This window comes from Varanus komodoensis, unplaced genomic scaffold (assembly GCF_004798865.1).
Source record: "Varanus komodoensis strain SLA01 unplaced genomic scaffold, ASM479886v1 scaffold53, whole genome shotgun sequence".
NCBI lineage: Eukaryota > Metazoa > Chordata > Lepidosauria > Squamata > Varanidae > Varanus > Varanus komodoensis.
The window spans coordinates 5,029,432-5,044,110 of NW_025336126.1; the positions used below are offsets into that span (position 1 = coordinate 5,029,432).

At 44.3% G+C, this 14,679-nt stretch overlaps 1 protein-coding gene, 1 long non-coding RNA gene and 2 other non-coding genes across 4 annotated transcripts in view; 3 read left to right on the forward strand and 1 right to left on the reverse strand.

Moving 5' to 3' along the window:
• The window catches only part of LOC123032167 (protein kinase C and casein kinase substrate in neurons protein 3-like), a 27,935-nt gene extending 25,020 nt beyond the window's left edge, over positions 1–2,915 (reverse strand). The window contains exon 1 of the mRNA XM_044447869.1: positions 2,765–2,915. Within this exon, the coding sequence (XP_044303804.1) occupies positions 2,765–2,804 (40 nt within the window). The 5' untranslated portion in view covers positions 2,805–2,915. The remainder of the gene's footprint in view (positions 1–2,764) is intronic.
• A 6,638-nt stretch (positions 2,916–9,553) lies between these two features.
• On the forward strand, positions 9,554–14,669 carry LOC123032054. Its single transcript, XR_006416439.1, has 5 exons — positions 9,554–9,583; positions 10,639–10,721; positions 11,782–11,869; positions 13,110–13,187; positions 13,900–14,669. It is a non-coding gene; the product is annotated as an uncharacterized LOC123032054 (long non-coding RNA).
• On the forward strand, positions 10,986–11,076 carry LOC123032344. Its single transcript, XR_006416466.1, has one exon. It is a non-coding gene; the product is annotated as a small nucleolar RNA SNORD88 (small nucleolar RNA).
• On the forward strand, positions 11,971–12,060 carry LOC123032339. The gene has a single exon (XR_006416462.1). It is a non-coding gene; the product is annotated as a small nucleolar RNA SNORD88 (small nucleolar RNA).
• Positions 14,670–14,679: the final 10 nt, after the last annotated feature.

Sequence of the window (14,679 nt, forward strand, 5' to 3'; positions counted from 1 at the left end):
AATGTGTAGTGTGACTCAGTGAATCAGCATTTAGACCTGAAGCTCACCTGAGTTGGCCAACAACAAATAGGATGCTAGAAGGTATCTCCTTTCTTGCATAATCCATTCCCTTCTTCACAGGTCATTCCCTCCAACCCATGAGGGTCACATTCGCCTTCCATAGATGCCAAATGTATAACACACATGCAACATAAGTATTTCAATTTCACGAGAGGTAAGGTCAGTCCATTCAGTTCTTATTCAAATCATGTCAAATAAAATGCATTCTGCAGTTTATTTACACCCTGCCCCAAATCCTCCCAATTCATGGTAAGTCCTTTTTCTAAGCTTCACTGTCATACAGGGGAAGATTTTTGGGGCCAAGGGTCGCAGCATGTAGTGCTGAAGTTAATCCTTCCCTCCCCAGTTGAAAGCCAGCAATTAAGCAGAGGGGAAAAAGGCCCTTACGATTGCTGGGCACTGAGGTTCCTGTGCCACAGATTCAGGCCCAGTAAAATAGATCTGGGCTAGAACCCGCCAGCCTAGGCCTCTTAACATAGCTCCCCCTAACTTGAACAATGCTTCACACTACTGCCACCTATAGTTCATGAAATGTATGGCATAACAAGCCCCATCGTAGCCACCCCACTATTAGCCACGTCCCCACAAAATACAGAGACTCCTGCAAACACCCATGCTGTGCACTTTCGCTTAGCCTTAACCAATCTCACTGGATTACTGTAAGGAGAAAATAGGGATGGGATAGAAAAGCATGAAAGCCTTCCTCTGCTCTTTGGAGTAAGGGCAAAATAATTTTATATCTAGAATTAAAATGAATACTGCAGCTCTGCTAAAAAAAAAAAAAAAAGCTCTCCAATGACCCATCTTATCTTCAGATAATATATCCCATTCATCTTTCTACACCCCTCAGATAATGTGCCTACAGAAATGATTATTGATACAAGTGTGCCACCGATTCCTGGGCAGCACATATCAGACATAACATGGATATAATATGGAAAACAGGTGAGATTCCCCTGCACTGCAGTCTATGGTCTTCGTGTAAACCAGTGGGAGTGACCTCGTGGCTTTCCAGATGAGCTGTAATTCTGACACTGCAACTCCCATCAGCCATAGCCACCAGTTGAGGAATGATGGGAGTTGAGGTCTGCTATTATCCACCCCTGCCACAAACCCTGCACTTCTCTCTCCCCTCCCCAGCCCTGCCTTCTCAGCATCATCATAAGACCCAGGTTAGGAAGACTTTACCCTACATGTCCACCCACTCTACTTCATTTTGGGGGTGCCCATTTCTTTTTCTTCACCAAATGCCCCTGGAGCAGCCCGCTTCCTGCTAGGCAGTGAAGGAAACTTACCCTGAGGAGGGGACCCCATCCTGCCTTGCTGCCCGTCCTCCACTCCCTCAGCACCAAAGCAACAGATGGTAACAGCTGAGCCGTGAGTGGGACAGTGAAGGGGACAGAAACTTGGGGCAGGTGCCAAGAGGACTTAGCCATGCCATTCTTCCCTCCGCTGCTGCATTTTCGTGCTTACTAGTTCTCCATCCGTGCCTGCCACACTCACCAATTCACAACGCCACCCTCTAGCCATCTAAATTGCGGTTTATTCATCCATGTCCAAATGCTCCCCCTATTTGAATCGAACTAATCGACCTCCTTTGCTTTCATCCTTCTATCCATCCCCAAACACTCTTTTTCCTTTCTGTCTTTTCTTCCAGGGAGTAGTTATATGGACTGTCTTTAGTTTTTACTTCCCCCCCTGCCCTGACCCACTTAGCCTTCCTCTTTCCCCCTTCCATCCTTCCTTCCTCTCCTGTCTTAAGAGTATTTGCCCCATGTCTCACTTCAGTGCATGTTTACTTAGAAGTAAATACAGCTGAGTTCAATGGGCCATACTGCCAAGTAAGTACAACAAACAGTCTCATAGTGCCTTAAAGACTAAAAGATTTATTGCAGCTTAGGCCAGTCTTTGAAAGTCCACAAGTTTTTAAAAAATAATTCTTATTTGATTTCTGTGCAGCAGATTTTTGCAGCTACTACTCTCGAATTCATCCCAAGTTAGGGTACAGATGCACAGAGATCTGCACACACAGCGACACCGACCCAGTTGATGCATGCCACCTTCTCCCGGCTCTAATCAAAGAATAAGAAATAATTATTTCTTAATTATACCTACTAATTTGTCATCCAAGCTACATTCTGATCCTACATGTCTTTCACTAAGCATGTCTTTGGCAATGCTCCCTCATATACAGCTACAATGGCTCCAGTACTTTCAGCGCATCGGCGTCAATTCCCACCACAGTTCTAACATACAGTATAACACATATTATAGCCGAATGGATAAATGTTTGTGCTCACTGTAGTTTCCAGGTGCAAACACACAGGCTTCCCATCTTTACCTCATATATCCTAGTAGAAAAACACCATGAAGCTGGTTGTGTGACAATTCTTGTTTCCCATTGGGAAAACTGACACTGGCTTGCTGGGCTCACTGACGGCTAGCGAAGGATTTGAATCCTGCACACTGTGTCCTAAGCCACACTGGCCCGCATCCATAATACCCTTTTCACGTAGTAGCACCCATATCATTTTACATTCATCCACTACTTCCAAACCTCCGTTGCTTTGCCTTTCCCTTCACTTCTTCCTTGCTTCCATGCCCTCTCGCTTTCTCCCCATCACATTCATTCTCCATTTGCCCATTTCGTGTTCATTCTTCTTTCTCTCTGGCTCTCAGAGTTGCTTACAGCACTTTAACTCACCCTTTCCCTCGTTCTCCTTCTCTTCTGCTTTTTCTTTCATGCTGCCGCCGCCGCTGCTGCTGCTGCTTCCACTCCAGAAGAACTCAGATCTGGAAAGAGGGGTTGTTGGTAGTTGGAAGATGGATTAAGGCCTGGAAAATTCCTGGCCGAAGAATGTTAAACTTCAGAGGGGAGGAAAGGGGGTGGGTGAGAGAGGACTCCTGAAATACCATGTTCTGGTTAACCCTTTGCTACTCAGTTATCCATTCAAGCTCAAGGCGACTCAGTCCCTTTGCAGTGGGGGAACTCCCCCAGTTGCATTTTCCACCTAGTATCCCGACGAGGCAAAATGTAGTTTCCTACATGCCACCCGGGAACATTCCTGGACACTCCACACCCTGACAGCTGCCACAGCTGCACCCCTGGAGCTTTTCCAAACCTGAGGGAGCAAAGCTCGTCTATTCCAGGAGCACAACATGGCATGCAGTCGGACAGCGGATTCCAAATGTTTCACTAAGATGGTGGTGGGGGAATGTGTTTCTCCTTGGCCGATTTTTGTTCAAAGAACCAGAACGTCGCCATGATGCATCTTCTGAGTGGGGGGCAAAGTTGTACCCTTAAACCCCCAAAGAACTGTAATAGGGAAACCTATGACTAAAGAAGCTGATTGGTGCAATGGGTACAAATTAGGACTGTTAGTAAAACGGCTATTGATTACTTTCTTGGGAGATCTCCTTCTGATTACACTATATTAATTTGTGTTTTGGAATTCTGGGAATGTTTGTGCCCTGGGTCTGTACCCTTTTGTTGCGGCTGTATTAAAGGAGGAACATGGGGACATTTGGAACAGTAGGAGCAAAGGGTTAGAAGTTTATCCATATAGGAGAACTAAGCAACCAGTTCCAGGAATTCCTACCCACAGCCCTGTCGTTAGTGGAAACCCTCCACAACCATAAGGACTAGGCACTTACTGATTTTAAACAAATGAATAATTAGCTTCTTAAGGTTTCAAATTTCATATTCAGATATGGCATTCTGTGTGTCAGCAAGTTGGCCACCGTAATGCAGAAGTCTAGCTCCCCTGTGCATGTCACCAGCAGGTATGTTCTGTGAGTCTCTGCAGTGGTTATTATGACCCACTCTTGCCGCTAGAGATCTTTGCACTGGGATTTGCAGAAGAAAGCCAGAGGCTAGCCCTGTGCTGTCCCTAGAGGGAAGGACTGGGGAAGACGAGCAGGATGCCACTTGAGTTCCTTCATCCTGCTTCTTTTCACTCGGCCAGAGCCTATAAATATCCCCCCCTTCCAACTCTCACACCCATCACTTGGCTCAGCCTCTGAGGACTGGAATTCACCAACTGTCTATTTCTGGGATATATCTGGTTTCAAAGTAGTGCCATTTTGAGGGCATAAACCATCCAGGGGATGGGTTTGTTCAAAGACTAAGAAGTAAATGATAGGATTGTTCTTTGCAGGGCCGGGGGGAGGGGGGGTATATCAGGCATTATCAGAAAATGGGGGACAGCCATAAGGCCTGGAGTTTTTCTATAACCCAGTAACAGTAAATGGAGGGGTGCTGGAAGTCTGTGGAAAAGTAAAGGACATGTGTTTTCGTTCCAGATATGGGACATAGTCTCTTAATGCTAGAAGATACAGCTCTGACTATTGCTAGTATTGTTGGTTTTCCCCCCCAGAAGGCAGTTATATTACTATTTTGCTTCGAGCCTTTGAAATGAGTTGGCCTGCAGCAGCTGGGCGAGTTCTGCTTGGTACAAGCAGTTGGCATTCAAAATGGAAATTGCAAGCCTGTCTCAGCATCACATGCCAAACGTTTGCAGCCATGGTGAAGCCTCAACCTATTAAGTGCCAAAGATGTGCTAATTTATCCACTCTTCACTGGTTTGTACAATAAAAGCCAACCCTCACCACTGCTCCCAGCTAACTCTTACAGGAGTTCCCCAATGCAGGTTATATTAATAAAACCAAGGTCAAAAGACCCTCCCGCCCCCTGCAAGAGAGCATCAGGTAATGGGGCAACACCAAACAGTCCTGGGGCAGCATCTGGGACCAACAAAGGCTTAATGCCACAGCATCTTTCTTATTTTTAAAAACATGGCTTAGGGGGAAGCAGGCATAGCACATAGATGGCTATAGGATGACATATTAAAAAATATAAATATATTTAGCATCACAACACAGCAGTGGCTATGGCTGAAATGAGTTCTAAATGCAAAAGCATGTTGTTTCTTTGTCCATTTATCAGCAGTGGTGGATATCAGGTTGCTTTGTTTTTTTATTCTAACTCAGGGGTGCAGAAGTCAGGCGGGATGGGGACCAGTTGCCTTCACCAGGCCCTGCCTGGGCCCAGTGACATCGGGGAGCATGGGCCCCACCCACTCTTCCTTGCTGGGAGAGGGACGGAGTTCTGTGTCTCCTCTGCACACCAACATGAGCACGTGGACAGTGTCTGAGAGAAGCAGCTGCTTTTCCCTGTGCAAACTGTGTCCCGGGCTTTGCGCAACGCATGCGGTCTTCATGAGGAGGAGGCACACGCTGTGCAAAGCCACTCAGGTGGCTCTGGGAAAAGAGGCTGTTCATCTAGCACCAGCTGAGGTGGGCATCTCCTCCATGCATTTTCATCATGCCCACTGAGCATGCCAAGATGCACATGAAAAATGACTCGGTTCATCCTCCCAGTGCAGATGGTACATAATGTGTGAACACTCGGGCTCAGTGCCTTGTCCACACGCCTCTCACTGTCCTCATCGGAAGACGTGAAAGATGTGTGAAAGAAGACTTGGGCTGCAGCTGGAAAGGCACCCGTACCTTCCAGCACTGTCTCAGTTCTTGGCTTTGTGCAGGGACTATCTTCCCCATGTGGCCAGTGCAAAGCTTCTGCTAGCCAGACTAGGCCCATCTCTGCCTTAATTTATCAAGAATGTAAACACAGTTGCCATACATGGAACGACGGTGTGGGTAGGAAAATAAATGTTGATCACTTCATAACAGAAGTATACACATGACCTTCTGAAAGGGGCCCTCATAGGACTATTAAGTCCATTAATGAACTGAGTGCACCGTTGTTTGGGATTTTGACTTAGAAAACCACAGAGCTGAGTTGTTGACTCAGTGTTGCTTGCATTGCTGGCACCTCATCTAACTTGTATAGTTATGCTTTTCTAGGCGCTTCAGGCTGAAGAATAGGCTAGCTAGTTTTGCTTTATCTTATTTCCACATAGGCATTGGCTGTCTGGAAAATGGGATGCTAGTCCACGTAAATTTCCCTGCAACCTTGCCTGGCGGCTGCCACAAAAGCATCCCTAGCCGAAGGAAGTCAAACATTCAAATCCCCAAGAAACAATTTCCTCTCCAACTATTTGTAGGAATGAGCCTTGAAGGTTATCACATGCCTTGTGTTGACTGTGCCAACATCACATCTTACTCATCCTACTGTGTAGGATTTCAGGCTCTGGAAAGAACACAACACAATGAAGCATTCCTTTAAAACATCTCCATACTGATTTAATCAGAACAGGTAATCATGCAATCATAGTAAAGACAAGCCTTGCTCCTAACAACATAAAGAGGATGCGGTGGCATTGCACCACAGCTCTGTCTAGTCAACTCACCGGCTTCCCACAGCGGTCAACCAGGTTCCTATGTGAAGCCCAGGGTTCGAAGGTCACTGGCCTGCCCTACTGTGCCTGCTCCAGAAAATTATATCACACAGTATATCTAAACATGGAGGTTCTGTATGGCTGTGATAGCAAAAAGCTACAAGTAGATCTTTCCTCCATGCCGGTGTCTCATTCCCCCTTTGCACCATCTAAGCCAATGGTCTGCCTCATCCTTAAATGTTGTACTGATGAATTCCATATTTTTAAATAATAAATATACAGTCTACTTTTCAAGTATATTGTTTTTGCCAGGGAAGTTCCATTTCCAAGTTTAGGGAATGATTAGGTAAGATTAGGATGCCAGTCTGGAGCAGCTGAATGCAAACTGATACTCACCAGGTGGATAGGACTACAACTCCCATAATCCCACAGCCTGCTATAGCCCAAGTGGTTTGAAGGATACTGCATTGCAGAAGCCTGCTCTGCAGAGTTTATAAACCTAATTTATTATTACATTTTCATACCGCCCAATAGCTTGAAGGCACTCTCATTTGATGACATGTACAAATTTACTTCAATTGACAACTGTATAAACATTAAGCATTGGTGTTTGTTTCCTTGTTTTTCTTTTTCCTCCCTGCTGCATCTTGTTTGTATTGATTTATTGACATTTTTATTGGGAACTTTTAAAGCTGAAGGGCTCAGTACAAATACATTAAATAAATTATATAAATAAAAAGAAGTGTGTTTCTTTTGTTTATCTCGAATCCACTACTAACTCCCTTCATCAGAATTCTAATGCAAGATTTAAAAATTACCTTATTCATGTCTTCAAGTCCTTATCATGCAAGCTTCACCAAAATGTCATGTTCCCCCCATGAAATGACTCAGTCAGATTCCAAGAGTCATTTATTTGATTTAAAATATTTATAGGCTGCCTTTTAGGACAAACATATTTGCAAAAAAGTATGCAAAAATCATGATTATGTATATCATATGCTACATATATCAAATATATATAAATCTAATAACCACATAATCACACATATATGCAAACAGAAATGTCGTAAATGACATGAATGAAATGAAACATCAAGCAACAGCAGACCAGAACTCTACTATTGAAAACAGCAGGAAAATGTAACATTTTCAGCCCTAGTTCATGCTAATAGAACCACAGTTATCTTTTTAAGATAATGCAAGCTGGTGTAGGATTATGTCCATAAAGCCTATGCAGAATTAGGTAGAAAGGGGTCTTATAAATCCTAGCATGGCTGGCTAGGTCATACTAGGAGTTGTGGAGCTTTTTTCTGTCTAGATGTGCATAATACTGTGCCTTTACATTCATCTAAAAACCTGCAACAAAGGGGCTGGAAATAGAAATCTACAGATGCTGGGCTTGAAAACACATTGCATCAAAATTAAATTTAGGGCTAGGTGCACTAAATTTAGGGTACCTCAAAGGAATTAATCAACTTGCAGCATGGATTTATGGAATATACCAGGCCTCATTTTTCAGTGCAGAGTTGCTCAAATCCCAGTCATTTAGAACTGCAGCAAAGCAACTACAGAACTAGAAACAGAGAGCTTCATTTATATAAGAATGAGAAGATTTCAGCGATGTGCTCAAATAATCAGAGGATATGGGACGTAATTTTGCAGACACGAGAAAGGAGAGGAGACAAGTTGGATCAAAAGGGGCTGAGGAGGCTGAGTTCTGATCTTGTGCATAGAAATCAACTTGGCCTGGGTTTGAGTTTTACATCTCCCACAGACTGTGTGGTTCAGGGCACATGATGATTTCTTAGCCTCAATCTCTAAGCTGTAAAATGGTGTAGCGGTAAAGGTAGACCAGACTGCAAATTTATAGAAGGAACAGCAGTCTTAGAAGAGACCAGAGGCAGTGTTAGAGGCTGGTTCACTAAGGCCAGAACCCTAAACTTTCCATTTGGAGCCTCGAACCACTGCGCACTTGAAGGCTTTATTTGGGCATGTGTCAAAATAAAGGTGCTGGGGCCCTTCTGATCTCTCTTCCATTTGGCTCCCTGGCTGAGCACATGTATGCTCCAATACTTCTGCCTGAGGTCTTTTCCTGAAAACAGATACCCTCCTGTCTGTACATCCTTTTTTACAAAGAGGAGTGTCCTTTAGGAAATAGGGTCTTTGAAATACAACACACACACATACACTTTACAGCATAGGGAAATTAGCATATGTCTTTTTTTGTCTTGTAGGCTTGAGACATGGGTATTTTTAGTACCTATCAGTGCCCCTGGTAGAGACCTGAGCAAAACGTGACTGGTCTGTAGGACAGAATGGTAGTTTCGTCAGGATAACACATTTATACTAGGAGTGCATGTGTACATCATACATTACACATCTGTTTCATATTATTTTTTGAAAGAAAGTGCATCCCATCCAGCAAATCAGTTCTTGGGTTAGACAGTATTCAGAAAACTAGTAGTTAAGCTGCAGTTCAATGTGCAGCAATTTGGGAAGAAAACCCATAAAATTTTATCGGACTTAGTTGTGAACAAACATGCAGAGAACTGGTTGGCATAATTGATTGCCTCATAAAGCAGAAAATCTTGATTTCCAACCTTGCTCTACCATGACTTCATGATTACCATTATCTCTAAAAGAATCTGCAAACACGGGGATAATGTCCAACTCTTAAGACTGAAAGCATTATTATAAATAACTATATAATGTATTCCACACTGGTAGCTACATATGCGAAGGAAAAAAAACTGCAGAGTCCAATAACACCTCTAGGTCTTAATATTTACATCGCACCTTATCCCTTAGTGAATCTATAAAATCTTAGGTGCTACAGGACTCAAACAGCATTATCTCTTTGTATATGCTCAGAGACATTTGCCTTCCTTCTTTCTTCATTGTTACTTCCCCTTGTAGCCCTAGGATTCCAGCCAGACTAGCCAAAGCTACTTTTTGGTTGAGGTCGTAAAACTCCGCCTAATACCAACTTTGTAATATATTATAACGCGAGACAATAAGTCACCGTAAACCGCCCCTTCCGCGACACCACGCAGGCAACGGGGCGTGGCTTCTGCACCAGTCTATTAGTCGTGCGCATGCGCAGGCGTGCAGCGCATGCGGAAGTTAGAGCATTCCATCCAGAAGAGGGGGGCGGGGCAAGGTGTAACTATAAAAGGGCCACGTGCAGCTCTTTTCGTTCTGTTTTAAATGGCGTCCAATGCTGCGTAAGTCATTATGTTGAATACGATGGCTGGAGGCGGGCACGGATGCTTCAGGGGGAAGGGTTCGGGTCATTTCTTTTGTCTTGTGACCGTTTCCCCTTTCTGGGTGCTTTTAGCAAAGGTGGGGTGTAGTGAAAATTGGACAGGAGCAACTTAAGGCGGTACAAGGACGGGAGAGATTCCCCTGCTGAGTTTCTGCCTGCTGTGCGAGACTGGCGGATATGGTGGATGGGAAACAAGCATTAATGTTTTAAATAGAATAATAAATAAATTAAAAGAATTTCAGTGAACTGGGTTGAATTGTAGAGGAAGCTATAATGTAAGAGGAAAGACTAGCCAGGAAAAAGGAAAGTGGTCATTAATTGAAAGGCTGCACCAGCAGTTTGTATTGGTGTGTGAAGAACAAGCCTCCCCTGGAATAAAAAAAAAAGTGGTAAAAGTGGCGACTAGTGTAGGCTGCGAGTGTTGATAAAATTAACTTCACATTGAAACAGGAGCGGACAGCTTGTGGCCTTCCAGATATCTTGGCCTATTATCTCAGAATCTGTCATCAGTGGCAGCGCTGACTAGTACTGAACTGAGGGGTAAGGCGAAATATTTGGAGGGCTGTAAATTGCCTACCCCTGAAAGAGTACTAAAAAAAAAAGTAACTTTTAGGAAGGGGGTTGTAGATGTAATATTTATTAGATTTATATTGCACCTTTTAAAAAGAACTCAAAGTGGCTTACTTTGATAAGGAAAGGGAGTGCATAAAGGAGAGGAGTTTAGGCTATAAGTAATATGAAGTGGGGGTTGTGGGTTAGGAAGAGGTGGGTCACGAGGTGGGTGATGTGGAAGCAGTGTTGTGCTTGTTCTAGGAATGGGAGAGGAGGTTGAACAGCCAAAAGTTGTGTGATCAGGGATAGAAGGGGTTAATCGGTGCCACTCTATGGGTTAAGGGGAGACTAGAGCAAGGAATGGCAAGTTGTGGGGGGGTGGAGAGGAGATTCGTTGTTGGGGAGGATCCTGAGCAATGATTCCAATGGCAGATTGATTCCTCACTTCTTCCCTTCCTGCAGCAGCACAGTTCACTTCCTGCCTCCCTCCCAAAATGCAGCATCCAGTGGAGTCCTCCAGTGGCCTTGTGAGCTTACTGTACCGGGTGAGTGTTGCCTCGCCCAGTTTTAAACTGCATTTTGGGAATGCGCTGGGCTTCCTGAATTTTCAGTATGGTCTGTTCAAAGGTGGCCATGCGATTTAAGGGCCGGAATGACCGATCTTCCCCTGCAATGTGGAGTTGGTGCCTTTTTAGGCTATGCACAATTCACATAGGGAGATAAGCTAAAGCTCATGGTCGTTTCTGCATAAATCATAATGTTTAGTGTGCAGTGAAGTACTGCCAGGTATAGATGTGACTCCTGCAGGGTTCCTCCAGTGATGTTCAGCACTGGGCACAGAATACTATGACGACGACAGTGCCTCCCATGACTTTGACATCACGGGGGACTGAGGAGTAGAATCCCTGCCCCTCCAGGAAAGAGGCTGGGGGCCGAGTTCTTGGTGCCACTTAGTCTCAAGTAGGGAGGAAGAAGGGAGAAGGTGACACTGTCCCTTCAACAGTCTTAAGTGGTTAAAAGGAAGGCTTCTCCACAACATACCCCAGCATCTCGCATGGGAGATTCTTAAGTGTGCATTAGTGCATATGTGACTTCATTATGCAAGCGCAGCTCTGACACGGGGCTCTTCCTGCTGAGTGAAGAACTAACGATTGGATAGTCCCACCTTCCCCCTTCCGATGAGAGACCTTTCTCATTTGCCTCCGGTGAGAACAGGTAAGCAGGTGACCACACAAGAGAGGGCCTTTTCTCCAGTGGCCCCCTACCTTTGGGGTAAGCTGCTATCAGTGGTCTGGCTTTTAAGAGGGCCCCGTAAAGTTTCCACTTCATTTTGGCCTTTCTGTGATACATTCACTGCTGCTGTTGTATAGAACCTTTGTTTTGTGTTAGTTTATGCACTGCCTTGGGAGGGCTTCTGCCCTGAAAGGCAGCCAAACATTCTTTTAACAATTATAATAGGACTCTGGGGGAAGAAGACAGAAATCTCTCTCCAGCCCCTTCTGCCACACCACCCAGGCATATGGCATAGTTTTAATCTGGGGAGTAAAACAGACAGCAGTCCGGCTAATTTCTAATGCCTTACCTAGCTCCTCTTTTTCTTGACAGGTGACTCCAGCCCCAGTGTTGTACCCAGGTTGAACATCGGCCCATCCTAGTAAACAGATACTTTTGAGGCATCTCCCATTTGAATGAGGTGAGTGGAGCTATTGGGTGTTCCCTTGCTAAGAGGCAAGGGGGCAGTCAAAGAAAACCCACCAAGTCTTGGGACAGCAAAGTCTAGGAATGGGAAAATAGGTACCCCAATGATGTCAGCACTGGGCTCCGAGTACTGTGATGATGTTGGTGCCTTCTGGGGACTTGACACTCCAGGAGACTGAGGGGTTTTGTGGCCAGGAAGGCTGTGTATTGTACATGTTTCAAGGGTGAGACACAGCCATGGACTTCCAACATTGAGATAGAGTTGACAGGAGTACCAGGCAGCAGTCTTCATTATCTCTGTTTTAGCAGTGAATCTTGCACAACTTCCAAGTTGTTCCTATTAAAATTGGAGCGGCCACTATGCTTAAATACAGGAGCTGCATCTATTGCACTGCCCAGAAACCTTATTTTAAAAGAAAAGCAAGTTAGACATGGCAATTTGGAAAATAGGTTGAGGTTTTCTTGCTGAAATGAGGCTCTTCTTCACAGTGGTTTAAATACATCATAATATATTGTCCTGTGAATAGTCATGAATAAACTTTGGTTGATTCCACTCACCCACTTAACTAGCTGTTGTTTGGCTCACAGTTTGCACCCTCTCAACTGTTTTCCCCTGGCTGGCGATCAAACACGCATTGATGAAAGTGGATGTGTATCTGTAACTGTGAATGGAAAAGCAAGTGGATGTTAAGTAGAATGCGAGCCAGCAGTGGAAAGGTTAAACCTGCACATCTGCGAAAACAAGCATGTTCTGACACAAGTGTTCATGGACTAGCATCCCCTTCATTAGATGTATCTAAGGCAGTGGACACCCTTTCCTAATTAAGTGTGTTTGGGCTTGAGTGTATCTGTCCTTGACTCAATCCGTAATACATTTCTGGGAGGTAGGAGGATGCTGTCCCCCTCTGCCCATAGTGTCCAAAGGGGGCCTCTGCATGAAGCCTGGTGTGTGTAAAGGCAGGTGACAAGCTATGAAAGCAAAACCTGCAGGCCAGTCTAACTTGGTGTGGGCTAGTGCTGGAGTTCTCCATCCTGTAGCTCCCTGCAGTTGTTGGATGCCTGTTGAAAAGTGATGTCCAAATAACAGAGCTGAGGTTAAGGCTAAGTGTCTTAAACGGGTACGTAGAGGGACAAAGCAACAATGGCCATGTTGACTGGGAATGCACTAGGAAAAACACCTGGGCAGGAGGAATAACTTTGCCTATTTAACCAACCAGATTGCTTCTTCCCTACAGATGCTTTCACCTGAGGCCCATCCTTAGTGTCCTTGCTGAAGAAAAGGATGCAGACTTGTTTCATGTTAGAGCTCACAGGTACAATGCTATTTTGGGGTACAGGTGAGGATATATGGGGCTGAAGTGACCGCAGCAATGGATGATGAAGTGTTATGTCACAGTTGTGTGAAAGTAGGGGGCAGGCTTTGTTAAGAAGGAAATTGCTATCATATTGTGGGGATAAGATGGAGAAGGAGAATGATGTAAGCTGCCTTGAGCCCTTTGTTGGAAAAAGGCAGGATATAAATCGGAAAATAAATATTCTGTACTCTTGTGAAAATGTTCATCAATGTATTCTGTTTAAGTTCCTATGATTATAAGCTACCTTGAAGCCTTTTTTGCTATAAAAGCATGGCACAAATCAAATAGATGGAACAAAACTAAACAGATAATGTTCTGTAGAAAGCGAGAGAACAATTGCATTTTGCAATATATACTTTGCAGCTGAGCTGTGCTTCAGAAAAGAAATATGGACTTTTAAATTAGCACCAGGGATGGCCTGCCCTCAGGAGTATGTGCTGACTTTTCCAGTGCCCTGGGATTGGATCCTGAAGGTCATAAGCAAAAACATGTTTGGTGAGAAGATGTAGGGAGAGAGAAACACATTCTGAATAAATTCCTATAACTGCATTGCTTTGTATTGGATTGGGGCAACAGGGCCATCAATGTGTGATTGGCAACTGTACAGTAGAGAACCTTCATATCTCTGTGCTCTGATGCTAATATAGTCTCTGCATTTCTTCCTATTCAGTCTCAGCCAAGCTTGACTGACCATCGCAAGAGAGGATGTGCACACAGAAAAATGGGCTGCTTTCACTCGGATTGACATCAGTTTCTGCTGGATTGGAGGCAAAGTTTCCTTGCACCTGAGTTTTTGAAGCTTTTGCTATCTTCTGTTACCAATAATGGGAACATCAGTGCATGCAATTTGTAGCCATGGCAGCTTCCTTCTAAGAGGGATGTCGCTTGCCTTATTCCAGACAAATAAATATGGGGGAGCTGGAAATAACGGTATTAGATGCTAGTTTCCGCTCAATTTGAGCAGTAGTTAGTGTTGAACTGGGACTTGAGAGATCTCAGCCCTTGCACAGTGTTGAGTTATTTTTAGTTCTTAGATAGGCTTTAAGTGTTAATATATTTTGAATGGTATGCATCTGTATTGTATTGTATGTACTTAGGTATTTTTTTTCTGGCAAAAGGGGTGCGGGGTAAAAAAAAAAAAAAAAGATCTCAGCCCTGAAGATTGCTGGGTGACTGGGCAGCCACAGGACTCAACCTAACCTACCTCACAGGGTTGTTGTAAGGATAAAATGGAGAAGAGGATCATGTAAGTTGGCTTAGGCTTCTTGGAGGAGGATATAATTTTAACAAATGAGTGCAGAACCAATTACAGTAGTAGCATAGGCTGTCAGTGACTTTTGTACCCCTTTCAGTGGGAGCGGGCAAGTGGGGATTGCACATCTTCTGGACGGGAATAATAATACTCTGTTCGATATTTTAAATAAAAGGCTACAGTAAGAACGTGTGTGTG